Source organism: Trachypithecus francoisi, unplaced genomic scaffold (genome assembly GCF_009764315.1).
Source record: "Trachypithecus francoisi isolate TF-2019V2 unplaced genomic scaffold, Tfra_2.0 Lachesis_group4, whole genome shotgun sequence".
In the NCBI taxonomy this organism is placed as follows: domain Eukaryota; kingdom Metazoa; phylum Chordata; class Mammalia; order Primates; family Cercopithecidae; genus Trachypithecus; species Trachypithecus francoisi.
This window is the reverse complement of record NW_022681469.1, coordinates 17,161,554-17,177,695: the sequence shown is the minus strand read 5'-3', so window position 1 is coordinate 17,177,695 and position 16,142 is coordinate 17,161,554. Positions and strand designations below refer to the sequence as shown.

At 41.8% G+C, this 16,142-nt stretch overlaps 1 protein-coding gene across 1 annotated transcript in view; it reads right to left on the bottom strand.

Annotated features, from left to right (window-relative positions):
- The window catches only part of DENND11 (DENN domain containing 11), a 46,975-nt gene that overhangs the window by 11,780 nt on the left and 19,053 nt on the right, over window positions 1-16,142 (bottom strand). The window contains exon 4 of the mRNA XM_033193971.1: window positions 6,090-6,243. Within this exon, the coding sequence (XP_033049862.1) occupies window positions 6,090-6,243 (154 nt within the window). The remainder of the gene's footprint in view (window positions 1-6,089; window positions 6,244-16,142) is intronic.

Sequence of the window (16,142 nt, the reverse complement as noted above, 5' to 3'; positions counted from 1 at the left end):
GTACTGGGGTCATCTCTCTAGGGAGTGCCGGACAATCGGTGCTGGTCAGCTGCTGCAGCCTGACCAGCGTGAGCTGAAGCAGGGCGAGGCATCGCCTCACCTGGAAGCGCAAGGGGGAAGGGAATCCCTTTTCCTAGCCAGGGGAACTGAGACACACAACACCTGGAAAATCGGGTAACTCCCACCCCAATACTGCGCTTTAAGGAAACAGGCACACCAGGAGAATATATCCCACACCTGGCCGAGAGGGTCCCACGCCCACGGAGCTTCCCTCACTGCTAACACAGCCGTCTGCGACGATCTATCCGCAAGGCAGCAGCGAGGCTGAGGGAGGGGCGCCCGCCATTGCTGAGACTTAAGTAGGTAAACAAAGCCGCTGGGAAGCTCGAACTGGGTGGAGCTCACAGCAGCTCAAGGAAGCCTGCCTGTCTCTGTAGACTCTACCTCTGCGGACAGCGCACAGCTGCAGTCCAACAGGGGAAAGAGCGGGGGCCGGTGCAGACGCGAAGGACTCTGTCTGACAGCTTTGGGGAGAGCCATGGATCTCCTAACGCGGAGGTTGAGATCTGAGAACGGACAGACTGCCTGCTCAGGTGGGTCCCTGACCCCTGAGTAGCCTAGATGGGAGACATCCCCCACTAGGGGCAGTCTGACATCCCACACCTCACAGGGTGGAGTCATCCCTGAGAGGAACTTCCAAAGAAAGAATCAGACAGGTACACTCGCTGTTCAGCAATATTCTATCTTCGGCAACCTCTGCTGCTGATACCCAGGCAAACAGGGTCTGGAGTGGACCTCAAGCAATCTCCAACAGACCAACAGACAGTCCTTCTGACTGTCAGACAGAAAACTATCAAACAGGAAGGACACCTATACCAAAACCCCATCAGTACGTCACCATCATCAAAGACCAGAGACAGATAAAACCACAAAGATGGGGAAGAAGCAGAGCAGAAAAGCTGGAAATTCAAAAAATAAGAGCGCATCTCCCCCTGCAAAGGAGCGCAGCCCATCGCCAGCAACGGATCAAAGCTGGTCAGAGAATGACTTTGACGAGATGAGAGAAGAGGCTTCAGTCCATCAAACCTCTCAGAGCTAAAGGAGGAATTACGTACCCAGCGCAAAGAAACTAAAAATCTTGAAAAAAAAGTGGAAGAATTGACAGCTAGACTAATTAATGCAGAGAAGATCATAAACGAAATGACAGAGATGAAAACCATGACACGAGAAATACGTGACAAATGCACAAGCTTCAGTAACCGACTCGATCAACTGGAAGAAAGAGTATCAGCGATTGAGGATCAAATGAATGAAATGAAGCGAGAAGAGAAACCAAAAGAAAAAAGAAGAAAAAGAAATGAACAAAGCCTGCAAGAAGTATGGGATTATGTAAAAAGACCAAATCTACGTCTGATTGGGGTGCCTGAAAGTGAGGGGGAAAATGGAACCAAGTTGGAAAACACTCTTCAGGATATCATCCAGGAGAACTTCCCCAACCTAGTAGGGCAGGCCAACATTCAAATTCAGGAAATACAGAGAACGCCACAAAGATACTCCTCCAGAAGAGCAACTCCAAGACACATAATTGCCAGATTCACCAAAGTTGAAATGAAGGAAAAAATCTTAAGGGCAGCCAGAGAGAAAGGTCGGGTTACCCACAAAGGGAAGCCCATCAGAATAACAGCAGACCTCTCGGCAGAAACTCTACAAGCCAGAAGAGAGTGGGGGCCAATATTCAACGCTCTTAAAGAAAGGAATTTTAAACCCAGAATTTCATATCCAGCCAAACTAAGCTTCATCAGTGAAGGAGAAATAAAATCCTTTACAGATAAGCAAATGCTTAGAGATTTTGTCACCACCAGGCCTGCCTTACAAGAGACCCTGAAGGAAGCCCTAAACATGGAAAGGAGCAACCGGTACCAGCCATTGCAAAAACATGCCAAAATGTAAAGACCATCGAGGCTAGGAAGAAACTGCATCAACTAACGAGCAAAATAACCAGTTAATATCATAATGACAGGATCAAGTTCACACATAACAATATTAACCTTAAATGTCAATGGACTAAATGCTCCAATTAAAAGACACAGACTGGCAAACTGGATAAAGAGTCAAGACCCATCAGTCTGCTGTATTCAGGAGACCCATCTCACATGCAGAGACATACATAGGCTCAAAATAAAGGGATGGAGGAAGATCTACCAAGCAAATGGAGAACAAAAAAAAGCAGGGGTTGCAATCCTAGTCTCTGATAAAACAGACTTTAAACCATCAAAGATCAAAAGAGACAAAGAAGGCCATTACATAATGGTAAAGGGATCAATTCAACAGGAAGAGCTAACTCTCCTAAATATCTATGCACCCAATACAGGAGCACCCAGATTCATAAAGCAAGTCCTTAGAGACCTACAAAGAGACTTAGACTCCCATACAATAATAATGGGAGACTTCAACACTCCACTGTCAACATTAGACAGATCAACGAGACAGAAAGTTAACAAGGATATCCAGGAATTGAACTCATCTCTGCACCAAGCGGACCTAATAGACATCTATAGAACTCTCCACCCCAAATCAACAGAATATACATTCTTCTCAGCACCACATCGCACTTATTCCAAAATTGACCACATAATTGGAAGTAAAGCACTCCTCAGCAAATGTACAAGAACAGAAATTATAACAAACTGTCTCTCAGACCACAGTGCAATCAAACTAGAACTCAGGACTAAGAAACTCAATCAAAACCGCTCAACTACATGGAAACTGAACAACCTGCTCCTGAATGACTACTGGGTACATAACGAAATGAAAGCAGAAATAAAGATGTTCTTTGAAACCAATGAGAACAAAGATACAACATACCAGAATCTCTGGGACACATTTAAAGCAGTGTGTAGAGGGAAATTTATAGCACTAAATGCCCACAAGAGAAAGCAGGAGAGATCTAAAATTGACACTCTAACATCACAATTAAAAGAACTAGAGAGGCAAGAGCAAACACATTCAAAAGCTAGCAGAAGGCAAGAAATAACTAAGATCAGAGCAGAACTGAAGGAGATAGAGACACAAAAAACCCTCCAAAAAATCAATGAATCCAGGAGTTGGTTTTTTGAAAAGATCAACAAAATTGACAGACCGCTAGCTAGACTAATAAAGAAGAAAAGAGAGAGGAATCAAATAGACGCAATAAAAAATGATAAAGGGGATATCACCACTGACCCCACAGAAATACAAACAACCATCAGAGAATACTATAAATGCCTCTACGCAAATCAACTAGAAAATCTAGAAGAAATGGGTAATTTCCTGGACACTTACACTCTCCCAAGACTAAACCAGGAAGAAGTTGAATCCCTGAATAGACCAATAGCAGGCTCTGAAATTGAGGCAACAATTAATAGCCTACCCACCAAAAAAAGTCCAGGACCAGATGGATTCACAGCTGAATTCTACCAGAGGTACAAGGAGGAGCTGGTACCATTCCTTCTGAAACTATTTCAATCAATAGAAAAAGAGGGAATCCTCCCTAACTCTTTTTATGAGGCCAACATCATCCTGATACCAAAGCCTGGCAGAGACACAACAAAAAAAGAGAATTTTAGACCAATATCCCTGATGAACATCGATGCAAAAATCCTCAATAAAATACTGGCAAACCGGATTCAGCAGCACATCAAAAAGCGTATCCACCATGATCAAGTGGGCTTCATCCCTGGGATGCAAGGCTGGTTCAACATTCGCAAATCAATAAACGTAATCCAGCATATAAACAGAACCAAGGACAAGAACCACATGATTATCTCAATAGATGCAGAAAAGGCTTTTGACAAAATTCAACAGCCCTTTATGCTAAAAACGCTCAATAAATTCGGTATTGATGGAATGTACCTCAAAATAATAAGAGCTATTTATGACAACCCACAGCTAATATCATACTGAATGGGCAAAAACTGGAAAAATTCCCTTTGAAAACTGGCACAAGACAGGGATGCCCTCTCTCACCACTCCTATTCAACATAGTGTTGGAAGTTCTGGCTAGGGCAATCAGGCAAGAGAAAGAAATCAAGGGTATCCAGTTAGGAAAAGAAGAAGTCAAATTGTCCCTGTTTGCAGATGACATGATTGTATATTTAGAAAACCCCATTGTCTCAGCCCAAAATCTCCTTAAGCTGATAAGCAACTTCAGCAAAGTCTCAGGATACAAAATTAATGTGCAAAAATCACAAGCATTCTTATACACCAGTAACAGACAAGCAGAGAGCCAAATCAGGAATGAACTTCCATTCACAATTGCTTCAAAGAGAATCAAATACCTAGGAATCCAGCTTACAAGGGATGTAAAGGACCTCTTCAAGGAGAACTACAAACCACTGCTCAGTGAAATCAAAGAGGACACAAACAAATGGAAGAACATACCATGCTCATGGATAGGAAGAATCAATATCGTGAAAATGGCCATACTGCCCAAGGTGATTTATAGATTCAATGCCATCCCCATCAAGCTACCAATGACTTTCTTCACAGAATTGGAAAAAACGGCTTTAAAGTTCATATGGAACCAAAAAGAGCTCGCATTGCCAAGACAATCCTAAGTCAAAAGGACAAAGCTGGAGGCGTCACGCTACCTGACTTCAAACTATACTACAAGGCTACAGTAACCAAAACAGCATGGTACTGGTACCACAACAGAGATATAGACCAATGGAACAGAACAGAGTCCTCAGAAATAATACCACACATCTACAGCCATCTGATCTTTGACAAACCTGAGAGAAACAAGAAATGGGGAAAGGATTCCCTATTTAATAAATGGTGCTGGGAAAATTGGCTAACCATAAGTAGAAAGCTGAAACTGGATCCTTTCCTTACCCCTTATACGAAAATTAATTCAAGATGGATTAGAGACTTAAATGTTAGACCTAATACCATAAAAACCCTAGAAGAAAATCTAGGTAGTACCATTCAGGACATAGGCATGGGCAAGGACTTCATGTCTAAAACACCAAAAGCAACGGCAGCAAAAGCAAAAATTGACACATGGGATCTAATTAAACTAAAGAGCTTTTGCACAGCTAAAGAAACTACCATCAGAGTGAACAGGCAACCTACAGAATGGGAGAAAATTTTTGCAACCTACTCATCTGACAAAGGGCTAATATCCAGAATCTACAAAGAACTCAAACAAATATACAAGAAAAAAACAAACAATCCCATCAAAAAGTGGGGAAAGGATATGAACAGACATTTCTCAAAAGAAAACATCCATACTGCCAACAGACACATGAAAAAATGCTCATCATCACTCGCCATCAGAGAAATGCAAATCAAAACCACAATGAGATACCATCTCACACCAGTTAGAATGGCAATCATTAAGAAGTCAGGAAACAACAGGTGTTGGAGAGGATGTGGAGAAATAGGAACACTTTTACACTGTTGGTGGGATTGTAAACTAGTTCAACCATTATGGAAAACAGTATGGCGATTCCTCAAGGATCTAGAACTAGATGTACCATACGACCCAGCCATCCCACTACTGGGTATATACCCAAAGGATTATAAATTACTCTACTACAAAGACACATGCACACGTATGTTTATTGCGGCACTATTCACAATAGCAAAGACTTGGAATCAACCCAAATGTCCATCTGTGACAGACTGGATTAAGAAAATGTGGCACATATACACCATGGAATACTATGCAGCCATCAAAAAGGATGAGTTTGCGTCCTTTGTAGGGACATGGATGCAGCTGGAAACCATCATTCTTAGCAAACTATCACAAGAAGAGAAACCAAACACTGCATGTTCTCACTCATAGGTGGGAACTGAACAATGAGATCACTTGGACTCGGGAAGGGGAACATCACACACTAGGGCCTATCATGGGGAGGGGGGAGGAGGGAGGGATTGCATTGGGGAGTTATACATGATATAAACGTCATGCACATGTACCCTAGAACTTAAAGTATAATTAAAAAAAAAAAAAAAAAAAAGAGCAAAAAAAAAAAAAAAATTAATCAACACCTAGTATTCCCAGATACAGATCCAGTATCGCGTAAGAAAAGGAGGGCCAACCTCACCTTCATCTCAGGGTACATGTATCGGTGGATGGAAGGCAGCCAGTAGACAGGGGGCAGGCTGCTGCCTCTGCCGGGACCAGCATGGAGCACCCCCTTTTTGTCCTCATAGAAGGCGGCCAGATGAGAGTAATGTCCTGGCATCTCCAGCTGGTGCCTGCGGAAAAACACACACATGCATACATGCATGCATGCATGCATGCACGCACGCGCGCACACACACACACACACACACAGAGTGAGAACAGCCCTGGTCATAGCTCTGCTACCACTCCTACCCCCCACCCACATCAAGGGCTGTAACGCTCAGGGGCAAAGGCCCTGACATACTCCAAAAATCCCCATTTGGAGGCTGCTCAGGTCACCTCCTTTGATGCTACAGAAGATCCTTAGGAAAAGTTCAAACATGGGCCTGAAACTCCCTGACAGCACCATGGAACACATTCTTTTTCTCATGGGAAACAGACAGAATTAACAGACTATGACTAATGTCTATTGTTCTTGAGCAAGGTACGCTGGAGACTGGGTGCCACTTCCCAGAGAATGGCTGCTTCCTGTGTGAAGGGCCAGCTTGGAAGCCTAAAATTCCCTGCTTAAAGCCGCTCTTTGTTTAGAGAACTCACGCTTGCCTGCTTGCTTTGTTGTTATGGAAGAATACGGAGAAGCTTACCCCCAATGTCTCAAATAAGAGAAAACAATTATTATTGGATATCACCAGGGCTCATAATTTCTGCATTAAGTATAATAATAAAGAAATAAAAAGCATCAGAATCTCTTCTCTGCCCGCCCCACTGGCTCGGGTCGCAGAGCCTGGCTGTGGCTGGCCCTGCTGGCTGACCCCAGACCCCAGACCCCAGAAAGCAGCACCCTGGGCCATTTGGACAGTGGAGAATCCTGCCCCCCAGTGGAGCTCAGGAGCACTGTGAGGACTGTTTGTCACTATGTTTAATGGGGGTGTTATAGGTTGAATTTTGTCCCCACAAAAAAGATGGGGCCCCAGCACCTCACTCAGAATGGGAACTTATTTGGATAGCATCTTTACATAGGTAATCAAGTTAAAATGAAGTTACTGGAGCCGGCCCTGGTCCAGTATGAATGCTGTCCTTATAGAAAGGGGACTTTTGGACACAGAGACACACACACACACAGCAAACAGTGGGTGAACATGAAGACAAGAGACTGGGATGATGCATCTACAAGCCAAGGAACCCCAAAGATTGCCAGCGTCCACCAGCAGCTAGGGGAGAGGCCTGGAACGGATTCTCCCTCATAGCCCCAAAGGGAACTCACACTGCTGAGACCTTGACTTTGGACTTCCAGCCTCTAGAACTGTGAGACAGTATGTTTCTGCTGTTTCTGCTGTTTTAAGCCACCCAGTTTTGGGCACTTTGTTATGCAGGCCCGGAAAAGCCCTAATTGAGGGAGGAATAAAAGGCACCAAAACCCTCTTAGCCCATCGTTATTTTCTCAGTGTCCTACAATTTCCATCAATCAATGAACAAAAAAGCAAAATACGGCTTCACTGAGCAAGGGAAACATCCCTAATTATGGTTGGCCCTGGAACAGCGGTGATTAAAAATAGGCATTCCCCGCTGCCACACTGCCTCTGCAAACTGCCACAGTGGCTCACCCCAAACTATGACACAAACTGTTCAGAGTCAGGATTTCATCAACCAACTATAGCCTTCCATTCTCCAACCATCTCCACTCCAGAGTGACTTACAGCTCTTATGTCAAAGTGATGACAACAGACCTTCAAATTTATATTTTGAAAAGGAAAAAAAATCATCACTATATTCATAAAATGATTACTAATATAAGATGGATGATAGCTCCAATTTCAGGGCTTCTATGCATTTTAAGTTTTGACAAGGAGGTAGTCCTCCTATAACCAATAACTAGTTGGGAGGAGGGTGCTTATATCATGTAGCTCACTTTTACAAATGTTCATGAGCTAGACAGGAAACCCATGGTCTAAGCTGTGTCTGACTATTCTGAGAAGATGGCAATTTCAGAGACTTTTTAGGGAAGTTGGTCAAACTGATCAAAGTTTGATTCACAGAAAAATCACACAAAGGCAATTATGTTCAAAGGTGTTTTTATTAGGATGGAATTTCCCTAAAAAGAACACTGAGAATATTTTATTATATTTTAATACTATATTTTTCTGTGTTAAAGGGGGCTGTGTCAGGGGTAATTTATATTTTTTCATTCAAAGGTATTTCATTAGGATCAAATTTCCCTAAAAATACTGAGAATCATTTCATTATATTTTTAATCCTACTATATTTTCTGTGTTAAAGGGGGCTGTGTCAAGGTAATATTTTTTCATTTTCTAGGTTTATTGTTTGCTGATTTGCTGCTCAATTGCCTTTTCTGTTTGACTACATTAAACTGTATACTTGAATCACGATTCTAAAGAAAAGTTCGGTACAAAAATTAGAGTCCTTTAGACAACGAACTAATATGAGGATTCTGTCCTTTGCCTCAGATATTACTGACTGATGGGACCGAACAAGGCAATAATATGGAATCTGAACATAGACACAAACATAAATTGGCAGTTCCTGGATGAATGTTAAGCAACTGTTGTATGAAAGCCTTAAAATTTAAACACACTACAGATTTTGCAACAAACAAGACTGTCAAACCACAGTATCAAGAAAGACCGAAAAGTACTGAAACAAGACTCAGAGTGCTGGATAAGTTAGTTTTCAAAGATGATGTCAAAGGAGCCCTTCCTGGTGAACTTACCTACAAGAATGCAGAAATTGAGAAACCACCACACTGAAATGTATGCCAAACCACCTATGGAAACCATCCAAGAGCCGTGACACTGTAAAAACTAGAGAACAACCTCAATATGTATTATTAATCTGAAGCCATAGGCTGCTGGGCCAGAGACACTGGGATTCTCCTTAAGCCCACAGCCCCTTCACTGATAAAACACAGCCATATGTGGCCATGCAGATGCCCAATGATACTGACCTGCCTGTCCCTACCACACCGGCAATAATTCATCCACAATCAGAATCAGAGATGCCTTCGTGCGACAATTACACTTCATCACTCTGGTGTGTTAATTATTGGTCTGAACAGGCCGGGCATGGTGGCTCATGCCTATAATCCCAGCACTTTGGGAGGGTGAGGTGGGCGGATCGCTTGGGGCCGGAAGTTCCAGACCAGCCTGGCCAACATGGTGAAACCTGTCTCTACTAAAAATCCCAGCTACTGGGGAGTTGAGGCACAAGAATTGCTTGAACCCAGGAGGTGAAGGTTTCAGTGAACCAAGATCACACCACTGCATCCAGCCTGGGTGGCAGAGCAAGACTGTCTCAAAATATATATATGTGTGTGTGTGTGTGTGTGTGTGTGTGTGTATTTACGTATGTGTATATGTGTGTGTGTGTGTATGTATGTATCTGTCTGAACAAATGGCCTCCTAGTTCCTGGCTTTGCAAATGCAGAAAAATAAGCACCCCCATTTTCTACTGCTGGTGCAGGGATACAATGGCACCACCTTATGAAGCGTAACTTACAGCTTGTATTAAATTGTACATTGTATATATCCTCTGATCCAATGATTCCCCTTCTCGGATTGTGGCCTAAAGAACTATTTCTAGATGTGAACAGTCATTTACTCATAAGGATGCTGATGTGCACGGTGGTGAAAAAAATAAGGAACACCCTAAAACCCCAATAACAGTGAAACAGTTAAATAAATTGTGATGTATCTATATACTGAAATGCTGTGAAACCACAATAATATTGAGGACTATAATTCATGATACACTGGAAAGGTTAATTTACCAAGTTACAAAATTTACATACTGAATGACCTCAATAATCCTTTTTTTTTTTCTTTCCCTTTTGAAGACAGAGTCTCGCTCTGTTGCCCAGGCTGGAGTGCAGTGGTGCGATCTCAGCTCACTGCAACCTCCACCTCCGGATGTATTTATCATCTAGCTTCAATAATATTTGATCCATATGGTTATACCTATATCCTATACCCTACCATCACCACTTTTTTCCTAGAATGTCTTAAAGAAAATCCCACCTCATAATATTTTGTTGATAAATGATTTGTAAGGCATCTCTAACTGATAAAATCTGTTTAAATAACTAACACATAATCGCCATGCCATTATCTCACCTAACAATAATAATGCCTTAATATAAATATCCAGTCCACATTCAAAATATAGCCACTGTCCCCCAAACGCTATTTCACAGTTGGTTTGGATCGAGATCTGAGCAAGGTAAAATGTGGTTATGAGTCATAGGCCCGTTTATTCAATAACAGTCCCTCTTGCCTTTTCTAATTTAATTTTTAAAATTATGAAATAGTTCTCCGATATCTTCTGATTCACAAGAAATAATCGTTAAAAGACTCTTTAGAGATACTGAGGGCAAAAATAGGTTTGGAACATCAGAAGTCAGAAGAAATACAAAACACAGATTAAGTGCTGCAGAAATGAAGACTGGTGAATTCATGTAAAAGCGGCTGCCATATTCAAGTATTATCCTAACCTAGACCTGAGCTTATCTAACTGTGCTTCCTTCTTTTCCTCATACTGTCATACAAGTCTCTTCTGTTACCTATAGCCGTCTTTAATCACCAAGCCGTAAAACCTTTCTAGCTATGACTCAAAATCTAGAAGCCATAAAAAGACGAATGAATTCAAAGAAAAACACCTATATGACAAGAAGGTAATGTTAAAAGACAAATGATAAAGTGTTATGTAAGTTTTCAATTTATATAACAAAGAAAAAATTTCCCTATCATACAAACTCCTAGAAATTAATAAGAAAAGGCCGGGCACGGTGGTTCATGCCTGTAATCCCAGCACTTTGGGAGGCCGAGATGGGTAGATCACATGAGGCTGGGAGTTAAGAGACCACCCTGACCAACATGGAGAAACCCCATCTCTACTAAAAATACAGAATTTGCCAGGCGTGGTGGCACATGCCTGTAATCCCAGCTACTCGGGAGGCGGAGGCAGGAGAATCGCTTGAACCCGGGAGGCGGAGGTTGCAGTGAGCCGAGATCATACCATTGCACTCCAGTCTGGGCAACGAGAGCCAAACTCCATCTCAAAAAAAAAAAAAAAAATTAAGAAAAGCTAAACAACAAAATGTAGCAAAGGCTAGAAATGGTTCACAGAAAAAGAAATACAAATGACTCAAACATATATAAAGGTGCTCAACCTCACTTATAAGAAAAATAAAAATTAAAACTATACTGATGTACGGTTATTTTATCCATCAGGTTAGAATGTCCAAACTCTCAAACTTTCATTTCTGTATTGGCAATGTTGTGATGAAACAGACATTCTCTTGTATTACTACTGGGCAAGCAAATGGCACAACCTCTATGGGAAGCAATTTGACAGGCTCTATTAAGATGATATATACATATATCCTTTAAGCTATCAATTTCATTTCGGAAAATGTAATATACAAATATACCCCTCACGTGTGAAATGCATGATATTCAATGCAGCATCATTTGTAGCAGGAAATGGACTGGAAACAACCAAATGTCTATCAATAATGAACTTGATAAATGCTATTATTCTATACAAGGCATATGACACAGCTGAAAACAAGGAAGAAACTCAACGTACTGATGAGATCTTTCATACTGTTGAATGAAAAAGGCTAGGTGCAAAACAACACGAATAACATGCTATCTTTTGCAAGAAAAGGGAGACAGTATGAATATACGTTTGTATTTGTATACACACACACACACACACACAGATAATACATGAGAAATGAATTATGATTACCGAGATTTGGACGGATATGGGAACTGGGTGAAGATTTTTCACTTTATGTGAGTGGTAGTCTGCCACACTCTTCTTCTTTTAGTAACAGAACCTTCCAAATTTTAGATGGACACATGGATGCCCAGCTAAAGACCACATTTCCCAGATTCCCTTGCTACTTATGTGTGCCTAGTAACCAAGAACTGGTCAATGGAATGTGAGCAGAGGTGGTGTGTTCAACTTCCAGATCCCAGAAGTTCCAGATCCCGGAAGTTGAACATACCACCTCTGCTCACATTCCATGGAGCCAAGGTCTTTCCCTCTTCCTATAGGCTGGAAAATGACAATGTAATGGGCAGACAGCTTCTACCATGTGGTAAGACAACACTCTAGAAAATGACATACTGTAAGACTGAATGACTCGGGTCCAAGAATGACCAGTGGAACAGAACCACCGACCTACAATGAACTACTATGACTGCCATGCTGGAAAAGCTATAATTCTATTTTACTGTGTCACGGTATTGGGGGTCTCTTCTTCATTATAGCAACGTAGCCTATACTCTAAAAGCCAAAAATGATACCTGGAAATGAGTTACTACAGTATCAAAAACCATATGGAGACACTGGCTTTGTTGCTGGAAGGGGAGGGTGGTGAGAAAATAGATATTGCAGACTAGAAAGCTGGCAACCCTTGTTACACTTGTAGCAAAACATCTGCTAAAACTTCAATAACTTTAGACCCTGTGTCCTCTGAATTTGTAGCTTTAAGGGGAAGCAGTTGGAAACAGAATGCTGGTGTGTGCTGACTGCCCCTTGTATGCTTTTAGTGAGCTACTACAAGAGTAAGATAAAAACAAGGAAGAACTGGCTGGTTTGCAAGGAAAAATGGAATAAAATACAGCCTACTAAGGGTCATGTGTTCTAAATTTGGCAATATAAATCTATTGAGATTTCAACAATTTGGGACCCCATAGGGCTGGAAAAGTCAATGCTACTGTACCCCAAAAGCAGGAGACAGGAGTCTCTCTCAGGGCATCTATGAACGTCTGCAGTTTAGTATTCTTGGGCAGACAAGGGAGTCCGCTTATTTACAAAGATCAGATTTAGGGAATCACCTCAAGGAAGTCATTATGAAAATGAGGGAGAAAGGGATGGGCCAAAAAGAAAAGCCAGTAACTGTAATTCAGTCTGCTAATTAAAATCCATGACCCAAAGAAGATCTTTGGCCATGGATACTTTTACCTGGAACTGACTGGAAGCAAACCAGAAGTCAATTTAGTTTTTGAGGGACATGTATTGTCACATGCTTGGCTTATAAAAGCCTATGACTTCTTGACCTCCAAATCTATACCAGCAGGAAAAGTGTTCTAAAGCTATACAGCCTCAAGAAGGGCATGTTCTCCAATGCCCACTGCAGATGTGGTTATGGAGGAAAATGAAGAAAGAATCTTCTAGAAGACAAAGCCAAGTACCATGGAGGAAAATGGACAGGTGATTCTACACAACAGAACCAAAGTTGAACCAACAGCATACTGACTCTGCAATTCCTGCTCAGCAGAATTTCACTGTTATGAACTAGTGACCATCCATATTTCTCATTCTTCCCTTTTCCAAACAGGAGTTTGTATTGTGCTTCCTACCTTACCTCCTTTATTGCATTTGGGAGGTAGGGACTAGAGGGACTTGTCTATTATTTTATAATGTAAAGAACTACTGCACACCACAGAGAAATCCTAGATTTTAGACTGGGAGTATGAACTGAATGAGACTCTATGATGTCTCCTTTGGGGTGGGAGGAATGGCTTTTACAAGTGGGAAGAAGAGTACATATGGACACCGGAGTGGCCAGAGGGGCAAACTGAGGCAGAAGCTGTTGACCTTTTCTCAAAGTCAAGCCTTCCCTTCTTCCTGTCTGTAACCAATGCCCCAGAGTTCTAACTGGTCACAGGGTCACCCACCTAGTAGTGATGCTTCCCAGTCTGCTTTGCTGTTGGGTGTGTCTCTGTGATTGAGAACTTGACAATGGAATATGAGAAGTGAGATATGTAAATTCTAGTCTTTCCCTCTTCCCTATGAGCTGAAATGCAAACATAATAGCAGTGAGCAGCTTTCAACATTTGGGAAAGAGCACCTTGCAATACAAAACCATTCTTAGGATATGGTAGAATAACAAGAGATGAATATGGGTCCCTGAACAATTGTATGGAACAGAGCAGGCTACCTAACTTGACCACCTACCTACCTCTATGCTATGACATGAGCAATAATCTTTTATCTTAATCGAGCCATAGTAATTTTGGGCCTCTGTTCTTGCCTTTTAGCCAGGACCCTAACTAATAAAATAACACCTTAAAATCTTTGGATTTTGAACCATGAGACTGTATTGCCTACTTGGAAAATTAGCTTTTTAAAAGGAATAATATTGTTTTAAAAGTGTCAAAATCCCAATAAAGTGGTCTTTTTTAGAACTTCATAATATTACTTCTGAGACAAAAAAGAAAAAACTGAGGAAATATTTTGAATACAGAAAAAGATATATGTGCAAATGTATTTTCCACAGCTCCAAAAGGTAGAGGAGCAGCTAAAAAAAATAAACAAACAGTTAGTAGAAACATGCTGCATGTTCAGCCACAGAGAATAACCAAGTAAATGTATGGGACAGCTCCAGCAATAAAGAGCTATTAAAAGAATCATCGAAATGACAAACATAGAAGACAATGCGGGAGAAAATAATATGCACGACAGGCATTCCTGGAGAAGGACAAACCAGAACGCAAAAGTTAAATATTTTATTACAGAAGAAAAAGTTCCTAAAATTAAAAATAAAAGACCTATCTATTGAGCAAAGGGGACAAACTATCCCAGAACATTCTGATATGAACTAATAAACATTTGGCAAGTTCAGGCCGGGCACGGTGGCTCACACCTGTAATCTCAGAGCTTTGGGAGGCCGAGGCGGGCGGATCACGAGGTCAGGAGTTCGAGATCAGCCTGATCAACATGATGAAATCCCGTCTCTACTTAAAAAAAAAAAAAAATTAGCCAGGCATGGTGGAGGGCCCCTGTAGTCCCAGCTACTCAGGGGGCTGAGGCAGGAGAATCACTTGCACCCAGGAGGCAGAGGTTGCAGTGAGCCAAGATCATACCACTGCAATCCAGCCTGGGTGACAGAGCGAGACTCCGTCTCAAAAAACAAAAACAAAAACAACAAAACAAAACATTTGGCAATTTCAGAAACAGCACAGACAAAGATAAACTCTATAAGTATCTGGATGGAGAAAATTCTCCAAAATGACTAATTTCAGATAAAAGTAGAACAATATCTATAGCATCCTGAGGGGAAGAAGAAAGCATTCAAGAACTGTACAACCAGCTGAGGATAAAGGGAACAGGCCAACAGTATTGATCATGCAAGATCCTTTCAAAGAAAGAAAAGTAAGTGATGGTAAAATGCAACCATTCAAGCATTTTATTTTTTTATTTACTTGTATGTTTTAGACAGGGTCTTGCTCTGTTACTCAGGCTGCAGTGCAATGGCGCAATCATAGCTCAGAACTTCTGGGCTCAAGCCATCGTCTCACTTCAGCCTCCTAAGTCGCTAGGACTACAGGTGCACACCACCATGCCTGGGTAATTTTTTTTGTTTTTGTAGAGTTGGAATCTTGCTTTGTTGCCCAGGCTGGTCTTGAATTCCTGGCTTCAACTGATCCTCCTAAATTGATCCTCCTTGTCCTCCTAAAGTGCTGGGATTACAGGCGTAAGCCACCATTCCTGATCAATTTTAATGTTTATATATTGTTTCTCAGTAAACAATTGTTACATTTTGTCACATATTGTCACATTTTTCATAATTTTTCTTAATTTTGGAGGAATATTTCAATGTCTAGTATATGTTACTGTGAAAAAATATTTACTTGGGCCGGGCGCGGTGGCTCAAGCCTGTAATCCCAGCACTTTGGGAGGCCAAGACGGGCGGATCACGAGGTCAGGAGATTGAGACCATCCTGGCTAACAGGGTGAAACCCCGTCTCTACTAAAAATACAAAAACTAGCCGGGCGAGATGGCGGGCGCCTGTAGTCCCAGCTACTCGGGAGGCTGAGGCAGGAGAATGGCGGGAACCCGGGAGGCGGAGCTTGCAGTGAGCTGAGATCCGCCACTGCACTCCAGTCCGGGCAACAGAGCGAGACTCCGCCTCAAAAAAAAAAAAAAAAAAAAAAAAAAAATAGCCAGGCATGGTGGAGGGCCCCTGTAGTCCCAGCTACTCAGGGGGCTGAGGCAGGA